Here is a 17,756-nt window from a genome sequence, read left to right on the forward strand (position 1 = left end):
ATCTAACAGCTTGTATATGGCGTGTAATAATATTGAAAGGACTTTTTGGGACATAAGCGGATCTAGATTTTTCAGGGCCTAGGATTTATCGAAGTCCAATGGGGTTCCATTTTTTGTTAATACAAATATAATAATAATGATGATAATTTATACTATTAACTATTCCTTACTATACAATAAGTGCTTATTGTTAATGAAAAAGTATTAAAAATTTATTATAATTCAATTTTTGTAGGCCCAGCCCTATTAGTCCTATGTAGCTCCACCCCTGATTGGGGACAATATGTTCAGAAAAAATACTCAACTAAGGCCTTAAAATATTTTGAAAAATTTAATCCATGTTACATTATCAAGAGTATTGCAGATTTTTCTCTCAAATTTACCGTAAAGCGTTTTTAAAGTGTTGCATTTTATAATAATTCTTCACATAAACAATTAATGTTTGTTTTAAAATTGACCTGCAACTGTCAGTAAAAGTAAACCTTTGTATTAACTGTAGGAACATTAAAACAAAATTTTTAAAAAATTAAACAATTTAATGTGATTTAAAGTTCTGATTTTGAGTGATTTTAAAATATATTCTTACAGTACAATAGAACAATAAGTAAGACTTTCCAGGTGCTTAGGAACTCTGTATATAACAGCCAGAAAAGTAAAATTTAAATCAAATTAAATTTGTTAAACACTGACACTTAGTATTCAACTTTAGTTTCTGAATATAAATTATGATTTATTTAACTGATCTTATATAATTAAAACATAAGAAACACCATTAAATTACTTCTTTTTAATTAAAAAAAAAAAGGTCTAACTTTAGAGCATTTAATTTACATTTCTTCCAAGTTATTCTTAAAATGATTCATTTCTTCCAAATGAGGAATCAGATGGCTGCACATTAATCTGAAATAAACATATTATGTGTTAAATTGCATTAAAATAAATGACATTATTATAAAAAAAAATATCTTTAAGTGTAGACTTAATAGAATAATAAAAGGAATTAGATAAAGTAAAAATTTAATTGATTGAAAATTTTAATTAAAAAAATTAGACATTTCTTGAAATTTGTTAGCAATTTTAAATATTCAAAAAGTTCCTTTTTGGACAATTTATTCTGAAATCTCTTTAAGAACAGCTCAGAAAAAATTTATGTGAAATTCAGACAAGTTATGCAAATTACTAGTTAATCAATGTAATGTTTTAGACTAATAAAAACTGAATTTTATTTACATTTGAATCTATATCATGTCTATGTTTTATCTTCATGTACTTTAATATAGTTGTAACTAATTACATATATTGAATTACTTATTTATCATATAGTCTTAAATTTAATTCTTTTATGCATTTACCTAATATTTTCACATGAAAATATTGTATGTGAATAAGCCTTTATATGAATATTATAACAATTATATTATGAAAAATATAAATGCAAAATAATTTATTGTTACTTTTTAAGATTACTCATAGAAAATTAAAACAATACTTTGGATATATATGTATATACAAGTATATATATCCAAAGTATTTTTTAATTTTTGAGTATAAATATACCATATTTACTCGGATATGAGACGATCTCGCATATAAGACAAGGTGTGATTTTAGAGATCAAAATAAACAAAATTAGATTTATTAATACAATTCTAATTTTATTTACTTAATCACAAAATATTATCAAGTGCACCTATTAAGGCAAACAACCATGTTTGTCTTAATACGTGATGAATTGAAAAGAAACCAAAACATTATTGCATGATTGGAAAAAGTTTATTTTTAATGATTCAGAATGTGCTAATATTTATTAAAAATAACAATTTAACTAATATAAAATAACTACATTTATAATCATTGCTAAGTGGCCTGTATTTCATTAATATTTTTATTAGTGATGTAACGAATATTCGGTTACTATTCGGTATTTGGCCTATTTTTCACTTTTCGGCCGAATACCGAATACCTAAAACAGGAGTAATAAATAACAAAAACACAGTAAATTAATCGTTTTGATATTTAGATTTAATGTTATCGAGTTAGTGTTGTTTGTTTATATTTATTTATAACTTGTAACATGCACAAAATAAAAAAGAAAATAATATTAGTCACATGTATTCACAATTTATAATTAAAAAGATCAGCACACGTACACGTCCTACGTTGGAGAATCCTCGCACATCTGAGGGTCTGATCCTGCCTATCCTTCTTTTTAAGCGCTCGTCTTTGCTCTTTCCTTTCTCTTTCCTCTATCACTCTAATCCATGTATGCCTGTGCATACATCATAATACGCGCTCACGACATTCGATTCGTCACTTTTCCGTTGTAGAGTTCACATTTTACAATTACGTAACTCAGCCTGGTGATAACGAAGAAAAGAGACAGATAGGACGTCGATATAAGTCACAGTTATGATTTCACAGATTCGAGACAGCTTGATAGCCCAAACGGCCCCAGGCTTTCGTCCGTGCACGCTAAGTGACTTTCATTACAAGCATTTAGCTTTCTGAAGTCTATGACAACAATTGTTTGGCATTGACGGAAGCGAATTTCGCGCCAATGAGCTGCCTCGACTTGTTCGATTATGTTATCAACTCAATTTCATATTTATTTTTGCTCAAATTTCTGATAAAAAACTTTTTCTGGCTGAAATGTCTCAGTCATTAAGGGATAAATATTGGGCCCAAGACATTCATTATATTGAGCAAAAGTGTAGGTTTCTTGAGACTTCCTTTGTATCTCCATGGACACCTCGATATTATTTATTATCAAATTTAAAATATAATATTAAATCTTTAATAATTCAGTTACGTCTCAACGACTATACTATTGTATTAAATAGGCGCAGAATGAATATATCTGCCCATTCTAACTGTCCATTATGTAATAGACTTTGTGAAAGTATTAAAAACCATTTATTTGTATCTTGCGAAATTACCGAGCATTTAAGAGATACTTTATTGACAACCGATTTTGATATGTTTTGCTTATATGACGACAATTTAAGTTCTGATATGTTATTTAAAGTTTATAAATTTTTCTGTTATTTATTAAATATGCTAACATAACATTATTAATTAAGCTTTATTGTTATTATCATTTATTGTTTGTGTTGTTGTTCTTTTTGAAACCATGTATAACAATCTTTGTATTATTAACGCTACACGATTTTGTAACCCCTTTGCAAAGGTGAAAGCCATAGCAAATAAATGTTGATTGATTGATATTTATTTTCACATTTTCACTTCGCGGTCCTTCTCTGTTCTTTTTCCGTTATTTACATGTGTAGGTCATTTCACTGTTATCCACATTTGATATCATCATTTATCACATACTTCCATGACATTCTTGTCTGTCCATTACAACTGCCAAGAATTAACGCGATTGGCGAAGCGTAGTGACAGCGGGCCAATAGAGAGCAGGGTCCTTGCCATAATGCGGTTTGCGCGCCAATTACGTGCGTTAATCAAGCCGAATAGTTTGGCCGAATATTCGGCTATTTGGCCATGCTCTTGGCCGAATATTCGGCTATTCGGCCATGCTCTTGGCCGAATATTCGGTATTCGGCCTCAGGCTGAATATACTATTCGTTACAACACTAATTTTTATAAATAATGAGAAACTATTTTCTGCGAACGAATGAGATGCAACGCGATTTATAATTGATGGATGTAGGATTAAACCAATAAATAAAGGGATGTGTGTCTTAATTTGTTTACAGTAGGTGCCAACTTATGACAAATAGACTGTAGACCTATAATGACAGCATAAAGTATACATGGTTCACAGAAATTATTGCAAAAATGCAAAGAATCCTTTGTTCGCGTATATAGGACGACCTAGGTTTTTGAAGCAGTGAAAAATGAATAAAAATCTCGTCTTATATCCGAGTAAATACGGTATATAAAGTACTCAAAAATTAAAAAAAAATACTTACTCAAAAGTCTCCAAAACCAAGTTTAGAAAATAAAAGAGGAATAGTGAGTGGGATTTGTATTGCAAGCAGCACTAGTCTAAATTGTCCACATGCAGTGTAATGTAAAATGGCAATATGACGAGAGTATCAAATCAAATCCACTTATGGTATTATTTTGTGTGTTGGTCAAGTGATTTTGGCAATTTTTTTGTTGTGATGGTATATTTGGAAAAACATGTTTACATCAAATTTTGCTATTTATTAAAATTAAGAAAATGGCAATTGAGACTGAAATTCAAACAATGATCAAGTTTGAGTACTTTTTGCACTCCAAAATAAATAAAATGTAGGTCAAATTTCTTTTCTGTTTGAATTTCTTTCTTTCTTTCCAGAAACTTAAATTAGACTTGAACTGGAAATATCTTCAATGAATGTTGGTTTTAAGTATAGGTACCCAACTGACAACCGATGATCTAGCATCTCCTTTAATCTGGACAAAATTTCAGGAGGAAATTTGAAATTCCTGCAGCCACCAGACTAGTTTACTCGGTGAACATAGATAGTAGTGTGTGTAAGGTGCACTTATTTACATTATTTACTCTGCACTTGGTGATGATACTGCAATTTTATGATATTCTTAGGTTTATTTGGCTTAAATTAAACCCTATTTATGGCTTCTAAGAGAAATGAGAGTCAGTGGTGGTGTCAAATGTAAACACCAGCCCATACTGATCCATGATAAATTAAACTGTTGAAAAAAATTGACTGTTGTGTTTTCATACATAAGCTGTGTAAATCTATGGAATTGGTTCATGAACTGTTTATGATATAAAAAAGCAAAGAGTACTAGTGTACAAATACCTGTATTTTGTTTGTTTATTTAATTTACATTTAATATTTACTTAAGTTTCTAGAAGTTCATAGTACATTTTAGACATATAGAAGATGTATAATTAGCGGGTTAGAGGAGTGTTGATGAATTATTAATCAGTTAGTCCAACAAAATGCTTAATCTGGCAAGGATCTGGAATCAAGGGTACCAGAAATTTGGTGGTGTACCTGCACTAGAAATTCTTTTCCTATTTCACAAGATAGCTTTTAAGAATGTTTGTTTTGACATGTCTAGTGACTCCATATTCCTTTCTTCAATGAGTTCTTTTTTTCTACTGGGTTAACACAGTTGAAGCCAGAAAAAAACTAACTCTCTTTACACTCTGATTGATTTCACTGTCTTGATCTCTTGATCAAGAGATAATCAGAAAAGCAATCTGACTCTTATTTATTCTGAAGCCTCATTCATGATAATTATCAGTTTTTTTTATATTATCTATCAGATAATTATCAGAAGCCAGTATATGTCAACTTTCTGACCTGACAGTGTCAAATGCTTTCTCAGGGTTAATAGTGAAACTTTAAGACACCTTTCTCTTGACTTTGTCACCTCTGGGAAATTTGCCTTTGAATACAATGAAGGACACCTGATTTTAGTCAGTCATCACCCATTCTTTCAGACATTAGGATTAGTGTTTGTGCACAATTCCATCCAGTCACTGAGATTTATACTTGTGTGCTTCATCTGCATTTTTGCTTGGGTGCTATCCAACATGGGATATGTCATTCAAATTCTAAGGTCTACCTCATCAAGAACTATTTCCCTGTGCTTTCCAACATGGGAAATATTTGTCAGGATTCATAAGATACAGAAATTTGTAAACCCTCTCTCCCCAGGATAATAATGAATGTAACTGCAAATACTATGTCCTACTTAGATGTGTAATGCACCATATGAACTTTTGTGCTGTCTAATAAGTGTTTAAGTATGCTTTTTGTATTAAACAACTTCTTCCAACTGAATCTTGTCATCTCCTACTCCATTCTCTTACTCTTAGACTCACATACAAGACCATGTTATTACCCTCCACAAAATGCTGAAAATGAGTTTTTGAGTGTTTTTGTGGAAGGCAATAACACAGTCTATGTTTACTATTCAAAATGAACAGTAAACATAACATACTTGGTGTCAGAAATTTCAGAGTGCAATCAATTAATTTTGATGATAACAAGGCTTTAAAGGATATATAAACCTCACAACTAGTGTCAATTAGGCTGTCCTGGTCACCACATCAACATTTCAAGATTCTGAGTCCAAAAATGTAAAAAAAAATTTGAGTGAGCCATTTTTTGACCAATTGCTATATTTTCCCCTCTATTATATATAACAGCTAGAAAAGAAGAACAGAATAGTATCAGAATACAGTAGATTTTTGATCTATTGTTCCCATATCAATCTTTTCCCACATTGTTCATTCTGTATTTTAACTGAAAGAAAAATGTTATCCCGCATCAATCATTTTACTCACAATAGAGGGCTAAACTGAAACACTGATTTTCATTTACTACAAATAAAAGCATGTCAAATTTAACAGTTAAACCTTTGACTACAGCTAACCAGTTTTTATTGTAATTTTCGAGTACTTTTTGCTTACTGCTTTACAAAATACTGTACTTTTTTTTCTTAAAGCCTGGCAACATTGGTAAAAATTAGCATTTTGTCTTGAGCTAGAAGAGATCATGTCTGGACAAGTGAGAAAACCCTTGTTGAAAATTTAAAAATTATAGATAAAGTAGAAGAAAATCTGTCAGGAGAAAGGTATAACATAGAAAACAGAACAAATTTCAGTATTCTTAAAAATTTTTTAAAATGTAAAATAAACAAATGTTCATGAGCATGCTCCATATCATTTACTAGTACTGAAAGCCATCATATAAGCTTATCACCGAAAAATACGTGTTCCATACCAGATAAACAATAAAAACATCAATGTCAATCTTTTTCATGCATTAGTTATTTTTCCCCAAAGTACTGTTAAAAACAACAAAACAAGAGTCTACTGTATCTGTTGCATTTTTAATATTTTTGTTGTTTTATTTGTAATATGTTTTATATAGTTAATAAAAACTGTGTGATTTTAATAAACTAATAAACTTTCTTCCCAATGAAAGAAAAGAATTGTAATTTTGAAATTTGAATTCATGAAAGAATGTAAATAAATCTATGTTTTATTGTCTTTAGAAAAATTTAATGCATATACTTCATATTTTGAAATTCTTAATTTGTAACAAAATTGAATTATGTATTTCCAAAAATATAATTCATGATTTCATGATTTTTTTAAAATATATGCAGAAAATCAAACTATTCTTTCTAAAATTTGCCAAATTATTTAAATATACAGTAGACCCCCTATAACGTGGGTTCCTATAACGTAGATTCCTATAATGCGGCGAAAAATTGCGACAGTATTCGTATAAAGACGCTAAAAGGGATGTGTAAAACACAGTAAAACGTCATCGCGGACGAGCAGCCGAACTACTTTCCGCCGTCCAGTGCCACGTTATGAAGAGTTTAGGCGGGTAAATTGAGTTTACTATCATCTGTACAGTATGTAAATTAGCTACCGTAAGTCTAATACAGCACTGTAATTTTATACATTTCTTGTGAAAGAAACATTTCTTATTCAACGGCCATAAAAATTATTTCTATTAATGATGTCTCCAAAGTTCAACAAATTTTTCTCAGAAAAATAACATCAGAAATCACAGCCGCCGTTTGGTGCGCTGCTCCATGATAAACACAAGATTAAGCAATGGCGACGTCGAACGGTGCACACTTGGTAAGTAATCCTACAATTTTTTGTTTATAGCATAGTTTATATGGATTATTCCCAAAAAATTATACGTATTTTGGAAATGTTAAGTCAAATTAGCCTAGAATCGATTAATTTTATGGAAGAAAACCTTTCAAACAGCCATAGTCCCTAAACTTCACACGTGTCAGGCTGCGATTGGCTCATGTATTTAAGGATTCCTACAACGCGAAATTTGTATAACGAGGAACATATCTACCGCGTTACAGGGTGTCTACTGTATTTTCAATATTTCTTTACAATATATGTTATCAAAGTTTATAATGTTTTAAAGGTTATGTAAAAGAAATTTCTTTCTAACAAACAAATTTTCAATGATAATTAATTATATTCTAAATACTTACTGTTGAATGTTCTAACTGATGAACAGTTTGTTTTGTAGCATTTACAAAAGCTTCTTTATTTCCAAATACTATAAATCCAAAGCCTTTAGACATTCCAGTTTCTGAATCCTAAATATAAAAATGTTTTCTTTTATTCCTTTCAATAATCATAATGAAAAAAGTCAAATAAAAATGCTACATATAAATCCCTTATTTTCTAAATATAGTTAGTATAAAGTAGTAGTAAAGTAATTTAAATAAGAAAAAAAAAAATATTCCCAATTCTCAAACCGTGTTACAGTGAATCCGTGCTATAGAAGTGCCGTGTTATATGGGGGTTACCTGTAATAGTACTGTACATTAATTAATAAAAAATAAAATTATTATTATAATTTTAACTAACGTATTTAAACTATATATATAGTTTAAACTATATATATAGTTTAAATACGTTAATAATTTTATGTTTTTATTTTTTATTAATTAATGTACAATACTATTACAGGTAACCCCCATATAACACGGCACTTCTATAGCACGGATTCACTCTAACATGGTTCGAGAATTCAGAACATCCCCATATAACACAATGCTTTTATAGCATGGGTTCACTCTAACAAGGTTTGGGAATTGGGTAAAATCCTCGTACAACATGAAATGTAATAAAAGATGCGTTATTTTTACCTCTGCGTGAGCATTCTAATTGTTTTCGTGGCTACTTTGAATCTCTTTCAACAATAATCCATTTAATGGTTAAATTTTATAATTGGGACCCTTCTTTTGCCTCTGAAAGCTCATTTTAGAATTATAGATTCCTCCATCACGATACTATCAATAGTGCGGGTGCCACCATCTTTCTTTCACGATCATTCCTAAATGCCTACAAACAGCAGCACACTCCTGTTGCAGAGCGACTGCTATTAATGAACGCACCCAAAAACTGTTACCAGTTGATGATGCTCATGCTGAGATCATCATATGGGATGAACAATCCTCTGGTAAAATATTTACTTAAATAATGGTGACTAAATTACATTAAGCATTTTTCTTAAATGTAATACGATCAAATACACTCTGTTAATACAAAACTGAAGGACTTAAAAATTGGCACTTTGTATTAATAGGGTCTGCATTATGCTGACTTTAAAAAAATTCAATGGTCACACCACCAAATGGCAAAAGCCAAATTTTTTCCAAGTTATTTACTTATACAGTAGAGCGTCGATTATCCGACTCAATTGGGGACTGGGGTTGGTCGGATAACTGAAAAACGGATAACCAAAAAATATGAAAAAAATACATTATTAGTATAGTATATTAGTATATCTCATGTAATTAGTATATCGCTATTAACCTACTTCGCATTGAATTTTCACTAACAAAAATTTTTTTAAAATAATAATCGTCACTATTGTATTGTTAAAAATTAGAAAATTAAGCCTCGTTTAAATATTGGCTCCCTTTCATGGTCAAGCCAGTGTTGCCAGCTAAAACATGTAAAAGTACTATTAATTAAAGTAGCCAAGACATAGCCAAATATTGTAGCGCCACATCACTAGCAGACATTTGAATTTGCCGACTAGAATGGTCAGTTAACCGATGTGATGGTTAATCGGGGGTCGGATAATCGATGCTCTACTGTATTTTATCGTGTTTGGACATTTTAAAATAAATAAAAAAAGTGCTGTTGCTCCAAACATACACTTTATTAAGATATAGTAACTTAAAAAATCCAGCAACATTTAAAACTGTGTATGTGGTGCAATCTGTTAAGAAATTTTATTTAAAAACTTTATATATTTTTAATTATTATGAAATGGCAAAAACCTTAATTTTGAGAGTAGGAATGAGTTTTATAAAAATAATTATAATAATTTAATATTTATTAAACAATTTTAGAATAGTCTGGAAGAAAAGAAAAGAATCAGCCTGCAATGGGATTCAAACCCATGTTCAAACTGTTTTAAATTCGAATTTGTTATTGCTTATTGATTCAATTATAGAACGATTGTAAACGTTCCAGAAAATTGATCAAATTGAAAATAGTTTGTTTGATTCTCAGCAATTCTCATTATTCTCAGCAGTAGGTGTTATATAATAATTACCATGGTTGTTGAAATACTGAATATAAATGGTGTTTACTTGCAAAATCCATGCAGGCGAAGTTGTGGGTAATAGCTAGTATTAATATATTCTTATAAAATATATTTTTTATGTTGCTATATAGTTAAAATTAAATTTAATAGAATTAATAGATTAATCTTATTAAGTAAATAAAATTAATTCTTAAAATAATATCTTCGCATATTATATATGTATGTATAGAAAAAAAATCATTTATGAATTGCACTTTTTATTTCAAAATATAAAGAAAGAATAATTAAAAATCAAATAATAAGGAAATTAAAATAAGCATAATTTTATGTTTAATAGAAACAAATGAATGATAAAAATAGATGGGATTGTTTGGTTTATTATTAATACAAATGCTTTGTGATGTTTGATTATGATAAAACTAGCCAATAATCAATATATTAAGAGGAAAAAAAATTTACACTTACAAAAACAACATGGGATGAATTTACATAGCCAAATTGAGAGAAATATTCTTTCAATTCTCCTATAAATAATAAAAAGAAACAAAAATAGTAAAAAACAGAATGAATAGTATATTTTTTTTCTGAGACTACTGATATAAGCTAAAAATTCTGTTACAATAACAATATAAAACCAATTTATTCAAATCACAAAAAATATAAAAGTTGCATCACATGAAATAGTTTTGATTTTCATTATTTATAAAAACTATTAAATTACTAATTATTATGCCTTTTTGTTTTGTATACTAGTACTTTCTATATATTAACAAATTATAAATAGTTAAAAAAAGGACAAAAAGGCATAATAATTAAACATTATTTAATAATATATAGCCGAATTTCTGGAAAATTGGAAAGAGCAGAGAATGGGGAACAGGTGAACTAAATAAAGAACATTATTTTGAACTGTAAGACTAATTATCTGCATCCATAATTTTCCAGTATAATAAGTCCTGTTAATATATAGAAAGTACTAGTATACAAAACAAATTATAAACTATTAAATTACATTATAAAACTGATAAAACTGAACAAAATAATTACAATAAATATATTTTTTATCATAAATTTAATTACTATTATTATTATTATTATTTTAATTGCAAAGTTAACATAATTTCAATTCTCTTACTAAATGCTTAATTTTGTATAAAATACTTCAATATATGATACAAATATGGAAAATCCTGAAGATAATATTCTAATTTAAAATAATTTATTATATATCAAATCTATGATAAATTAATTATTTAACAACAATTTATAATATATTGTTTTATTGTTTTTGGATGATTTTAAATAATCATATATATATACACACAACTATTTACCTATATTTTACCTTTGTTTATAATCCAATTGAATATTTCTATTTATAATACAGTAAAGACTTACCATAAATGAAGTAGCCACATGTGATTTCATAGGTTTACAGTAATAACAATCCAGTGGTGAAACAAAATACATTAATTTAAAAAAAATTTATTAATTATATGCTAAATTTGTGCAATTTTTAACATGCATGAACTTCCACAGCAGTTCACATAGGGTATGTTCGTAAAGTTGAACAAGTAAATGCACAAGTAACAAATTGGTCAAAAAGTAGTAGTCTTGCTCAGTTCACATGCTCTGCGGTGATGATGTTTTGAACGAAACTCTAACAAAGTTCACAAAGGAAAGAGTTAGTTTACTTTGTTAAGAAAATGGCGCCTGATGATATCAACATTTCTGAATCCTGTAATATGCTTCTTGTCTAGTCTTGTGTTCAATTAAAAATAAAATGATGAATAATAATATTGGTAAAAAATTACATGAAACTTGGTATCCATATTTGATCAAGTGGGGAAGAGGGGGAAGGGGGAGTGTTTAAATAATGAGGTAAATGGCAGCTATTTTCTTGTTATTTCTGTGAATTGTTCCATAGTTTACGATTCTACTGTAAAAATTTTTTTATTCTTATTATTTTAATAGTGCACTTATTTACTTCATCATTTTATTTTATTTTAATAGTTTTACAGTATACAATGTCACAGTTTTAAATTTTATACTTTTAACTGTGTACTTTATTATGTATATTGTTTGCCTTACAGCATTATGTATCGAACCATTGTATTTGCTGTAAGTTCAAAACCTTTTTTACGTCTATGTTTAACATTTTTGGTTTTATAAATCATTTCCATCTTAATTATTGTCTTAACAAATACCTGTTAATCAATAATCATCATCCATATTGTATCCATCATCACAATTTCCTGTATATCTCATAAACATGTAAGTTTAAAAATATTTTACATATTTTGTAACATTGCAAAGTTTTTATGCTAACTTGTATGCATTATTTCCTGAACAGTTATATCAGGAGTTGAAAAGGGACTTATTTCCAAAATTCATACTCAGGGAAATAAAGATATGATTTTCTAAACCTTGTCCTCTTTCTGACTGATGGTGCAATAAGTCTAGCAAAAAAGAAAAAGCCGTCATAAAGCTAGTATAAAAGTTTCTGAATCCACTCGAGTGTATAAATTGTGAATTAAAGGTGAAATGATAGAAATAACTGTCCACCCGAAGCAATCTAAGAAAAATGTTTTGGATAAGGCTGCACTAGCAACATTCATATCTTCAATTTTAGAAACAGCCATTTAAGTTATAAATGAATTGGTAAAAAAGTCTAACAAAATAAGAATAACAATGACATCATTCTCGTTTAACTTGTTTGACTTTACGAACGTATCCATAGTCATACTCATTCTTGTCCCATTACTGTGAACCATTTCTTTATTTTGCACTAAACACTGGAACTCACACCAGTTTTTATCTGCAGTTCTCACTTATAACATGTCATGTCCATATATTAGCATAAATAAAACAAACGCTAATTATTTTGCAACCATGACTCCAAAATAATAAAAGTAATTCCTTAATGAGCCTGATAGATGATGATAGCTGTGATAAACCAAAGAAAAGCCTTATAAGATAGACCACCTAAATATTATTAAAAACAGTTGTTATGGTAATATTACCACTATTCTTATTAGAAAGATTTCGTTTGATGAGAATAGCATTAATAAATATAACTTACGTCTCCCAATGGTCCATGGTAAATTACTAACGAATACCTTATATGCTGCTCTCTGTGCCATTTTCTGTATAAAACAATCAGTTATTAATGTACAAATAAGAAATAAATTTTAAAATATATTAAATATACTTTTTTTATATATTAATCAATAAAATATATATATACTCGTTTAACTCACGTGTTACTATGGCTGCGTTTCTTTATGCAGCGAGAGTGCAGCGTATATGACGTCACGAGCAGCTATCGCTACACGTCGCTGCATCATAGTTTAGAAACGCTTTCCGCTCGAGCGAAACACGGACGTCATAATATATCCTTTAATTCCAGTTACAGCCGAAAATAGTGCTTTAGTTAAAGAACTACAATATTTAAATAAAGAGATATAAAGAATCGAGCATTTATCTTTCCATAAATGTGAACAAAGTAAAGAGATAAAAGATATATAATTATATTTAAAATATAGTATTTTCTTATTCTTTAGATAACTTTCAGAGTCATTTCATAAAATTTAATCCTTCTTAATCTTTCCATAATATTTTTATCAACAGTCACTTCGACTTTTTTATTTTTACAGCATAATTTCGTATTATACACACAAGCGTCCATTTTGCTTTACACGTGTAGCGGACGTAAAAGCTGCTTTATCTTCGCTGCAGCGACCTCTTGCAGCAAACGTTTAGAAACGGTTCGCTACATTGCAGCGCTGCATTTAAAAACGGGTTTCAGAAGGTTCGCTGTAAAGCGCTTCTCGAGCGCTGCATAAAGAAACGCGGCCTATACTGCGGCTACACTTAAATATAAGTTAGTGTTGCCAACTCTTCTAAAAATTATTTTTTATCCTCTATATATAAATTTTATACAGTATTTAATTTTAAAATATACATACCATTCTATAATGAATAAGTATCATACAATAATGTCTAAAAAATAAATGTAATCGTTCGATCCATAGTTAAAGCAAAAAAATAAACAAAATAAATACCGGAAAATTTACAAAATTTACGTGAATTTTTCCAGAAGAATAAGAACAAATACTATGTATTTTAAAGGTGTTGATAATTTACAACACCTTTGCAACTAGGTTATAAAAGCTAGAAAAGTCGACAGAAAAAAAACTTTTACAAAGATGACTTGATAAAGTGTTTTAAAATACACCTGTGTTTATCGTCAGTTCATCTCCTTTCATCGCTCAGTGCTATAATTGTGATAATGCGCCAAGCGCCTCTTAGGCTTCCGCACCACTTGACATCAGGATAGAAGACACCACATTGCTGTTTTTGTTTAATAATGTCAGTGGTGTTGTTGTTGGAGGTCACGCGAACGGTTGCGTGCGGATTCTGGATGAAGGAGATCTGAGAGACGGCGCATCACTCGAATGCACAAGAGTCTAGCTCTCTGGTAAACATTAGTTCTAAATCCTGCTGCTACAGCGAAGGCGGCAACTGGGTTTGTTTTTGTTTCAGTGTTTCGTTGAAAATGGAATGCAGTATATGCAATTTAAAGTACAAGCATAAGCAAAGTTTAAGCAGACATGTGAAAAAGAAGCATAAAAGGGAGGACTATAACAGGAATGGTGAAGTTATAAAGTTATTTAAATGTAGTTTGTATTCAGATGAATTTCATAAATAAGAAGAAGTATTGTTACACTTCAGAAAGCTACGTGTTATTACTACATGTAATTATAATCAGACATTTAATTCATTTAGTGATTTTAAGGAATGGAAACAGAAATATGATGTAGAAAATACCGTTGAGTACATTATAATGAGTGGTTCAGAAACGAACATTAAACCTAAATAATTCTATATATGTTATTAACTGTCACAGATCATAAATTTTAAGTCCTCCTATGTTTTATTTTATTCATAATTCCATTTCATAATCTTACAATATTATTTTTTTATAGAATAATTCATTTTAAAGCAATATGTCTGTTCATAAATCTATTTTATTTTCACTTTTATAATTATGAATAGAAAACACAAGTATTGTACCGGTATATTTTATAAACCACACTCATTACATTCAATGTACTCTACAATTTTAATTGCCGAAGTAATTATAATTCTGTTTTGGACATATATGGACCGCAATGTGTGATTTTAGTTAAAGTTCAACGTGGAAATGTTCAACGTTTAGTGCATTCTAGAGACCAATATCCGTTATTTTGTAGTAAAAATTTTTACCAGTAGAACATCGGTTGAAATACAATTTGTATAGCCCTATTATAACTTGCCTTGACCAGTTATAGTCGTTTAAACACAGTTTTTAATTAAACACGAGAATACTGCTTAATGTTTCGTTGTCATTTTGACACGGTAGAAATCACTATCATTGTTCTATGCACTTTAACCGAAGTGGAAGAACGAATCTCGAATGGGGTCGAAGTACCCGTTCGTAAATTGGGATGGAAAGTCAAGTCCAGTTGATTAAGTCGTAGTCGGGTGAAATGTCACTTCCGGGTGGCTTTGTCAATTCGGTGAAAAGTCGAAATCCGTTCAAAAAGGCCTCGGCAGAAAAAAATATTATGTTTTCCAGAAGAAAAGAAACCTTTTCCACCAAGGCCTTTTACGCTCGACGAATTCTTCGACCATTTCTTCGGACTTCTTTCTGTCCAATCCTGTCTCACTTGACCTTGTCTCCATCCTCCCATTTTGGAACTTCGGGGTATCGCCGCTCCAGATAATTGACGAGAGACGAGGCTCTGTCGAATGTTCGGTAGAGAAGTTAGTTTATTAGTTAAGTAATTGTACTATTCTGTTGACTGTGAAAATAGAGGAAACGAAACGAGGAGTGAACTCTGATTATTCTAATTAATTAAGATTCAGACGGGATTTTAATGTATATACGTATGTAATATATAAAAATATATAAACTATAGCGGAGAATAAAAGATTTAAAGTAGGCTATTTATTAATTTTCATTTTGCTTTAACAATTCCATTGGAAAATTAACAATGAAAAAATCCGATTCCTCTGAAGGAAACCGATAAAACCGATAAAATTTCTTATTAAAAACCACCGCCGTAATTGTGATATTTTGCATATCAAAATTAAAAAGTATTTAAATTTAGAAAAATCCTAGTCAGAACTTACAAATCACTGCAAATGAAGCAAAACTCGAGAAAACACTGGCAATAAATAATCGCACGAGTCAACAATAGATCCTCTCTCAACGACAAGAGAATTTTATTATTTCATAGCGACTCAATTTAATGCTAAAAAATCGGATTTTGCGGCGAATTTCGTGATTTTTGTGCCTCTATTTCTAAATAGAGTGATTTTGACGGGTCATTGCACCAGTTTATCTCGAGCCTTTTATTCGTCCTCACAGACACGAGCTGCTGTAATCAATTCACATAGAGTTAGGATATGCTCGAACACTATGGGCTGAGTAAATAATAAAATTTCTAAAAGAAAAGTAAAACAATAAAATTATGATAAAGATAGTGTTAAAACTTTTTAGTAATGTAAAAATCAAAACAGCTGAAAGGTATCAGATCCATGTGTTCACTCCCAAGGAGGTAGCCACATGTTTCCTTCCATCCCCTTCATCTGACACAGACCCTTCTAGCGCAGGCTTAATTATTTAACTACTTCTTAAATTTAGTTGTAAATTATGCTACCAAAGTAACAGTTACTTTTTTAACATTATAGAAGAATTGTACACGTTTTTTTCTACATCCCCTTAAAGATGGGACATACGAAATCGTAATATCACTGGTTTAACATTGAAATCCGTGAGTAATATAAAATCGGAGAGCGAAATAAATATATCAAATATTTTAACGGATTTTTTTAAACTCCCGTCAACTATACAGAAAAATATCATAAAAACATACAGGTAAATTCTTATCGGTTGGGTTAAGTTATAAATCTACTCGAGATTCGCGTAATCGGACGAGGGCGGCCAAATATCTAGCAGGAGGGTGGCTAACGGCCCGGAACCGGTCCTGGATAGAATTGGATGCATTATACGTGTAGCAGCCACCCGAGCACCAACCTCACCCGGTTAAACCGGGTGAGGTTGGTGCTCTGTAAAGCTCATGCACGAATCTGGCTTTTTAGATGCTGACAATACATCGCTTCCACTCCTCCACTAATATTCGAATATACAATAGCAATCTGATTTTTTTTTCAAGTGTAGTATAGAAATTTGTAATAAGATACATAATGCGGTTATAATAAAATATTGTGCGATTATTTTCATATAATTAAAAATAATATGTATTTATTTTTTAGAAAATACAAGGGAAGCGGCGCATCCACCGCTTCTAATGACGGCACGCCACTGAAGTTCAGCTACCCATTCTTTCACAGTTAAGAAAATATTGTGGCAATATAAATTAAAACTTTCAGTTGTATGAAATATGTTGTAAATTCCCGATCTTACAATGGTGGAAGCAATTGTTTCCAATTAAACTCCAACCATTTGTAATGTAATCCGAATAAATTTTCTTTTTAGCGAAGTTTTACATTTAACAAATATTCTGGCAAATCCGAGAGAAAAGAATTTGTTAAAAATAAACTTTCCTTTAAAAAATGCAATTAAAATACTCGAAATACAAGGTCTGTTCAAAAAGTATCGGACCTTTATTTTTTTCGCGTTAACCACTCCTATGTTTTATTTTATTC

General features: G+C 30.0%; 1 protein-coding gene across 4 annotated transcripts; it reads right to left on the minus strand.

The window, feature by feature from the left end:
• Window positions 1–772: 772 nt before the first annotated feature.
• Window positions 773–16,247, minus strand: LOC111634839 (SRA stem-loop-interacting RNA-binding protein, mitochondrial-like). Of its 4 annotated transcripts, XM_023379674.1 has the most exons (6): window positions 13,897–13,928; window positions 13,301–13,306; window positions 13,123–13,186; window positions 10,506–10,564; window positions 7,966–8,073; window positions 773–900 (listed from the first exon to the last, which is right to left on the minus strand). In XM_023379674.1, exons 3-6 carry the CDS (start codon window positions 13,181–13,183, stop codon window positions 850–852), a joined length of 279 nt encoding a protein of 92 aa, XP_023235442.1. In that variant the 5' UTR covers window positions 13,184–13,186; window positions 13,301–13,306; window positions 13,897–13,928; the 3' UTR covers window positions 773–849. The 4 variants fall into 4 exon arrangements, with proteins under 4 accessions (XP_023235442.1, XP_023235445.1, XP_023235443.1 ...); XM_023379677.1 differs by lacking the exons at window positions 13,301–13,306; window positions 13,897–13,928 and adding an exon at window positions 16,218–16,247; XM_023379675.1 differs by lacking the exon at window positions 13,897–13,928 and having other exon boundaries at window positions 13,301–13,323.
• Window positions 16,248–17,756: the final 1,509 nt, after the last annotated feature.

The sequence above is a fragment of the Centruroides sculpturatus genome, unplaced genomic scaffold, assembly GCF_000671375.1.
Source record: "Centruroides sculpturatus isolate CEXI.00-Female unplaced genomic scaffold, Cexi_2.0 scaffold852, whole genome shotgun sequence".
Classification (NCBI taxonomy): Eukaryota; Metazoa; Arthropoda; class Arachnida; order Scorpiones; family Buthidae; genus Centruroides; species Centruroides sculpturatus.

Bases quoted from the DNA above. Each gene is read 5' to 3' on its own strand.
- LOC111634839 (XM_023379677.1), bottom strand. From the start codon at position 13,183: ATGGCACAGAGAGCAGCATATAAGGTATTCGTTAGTAATTTACCATGG. The intron at 8,074-10,505 runs GTAAGTGTAAAT...TTTTATATTTAG, and splicing joins ATTCATCCCATGTTGTTTTT to GATTCAGAAACTGGAATGTC. The intron at 901-7,965 runs GTAAGTATTTAG...TGTTTATTTCAG, and splicing joins ATCAGTTAGAACATTCAACA to ATTAATGTGCAGCCATCTGA.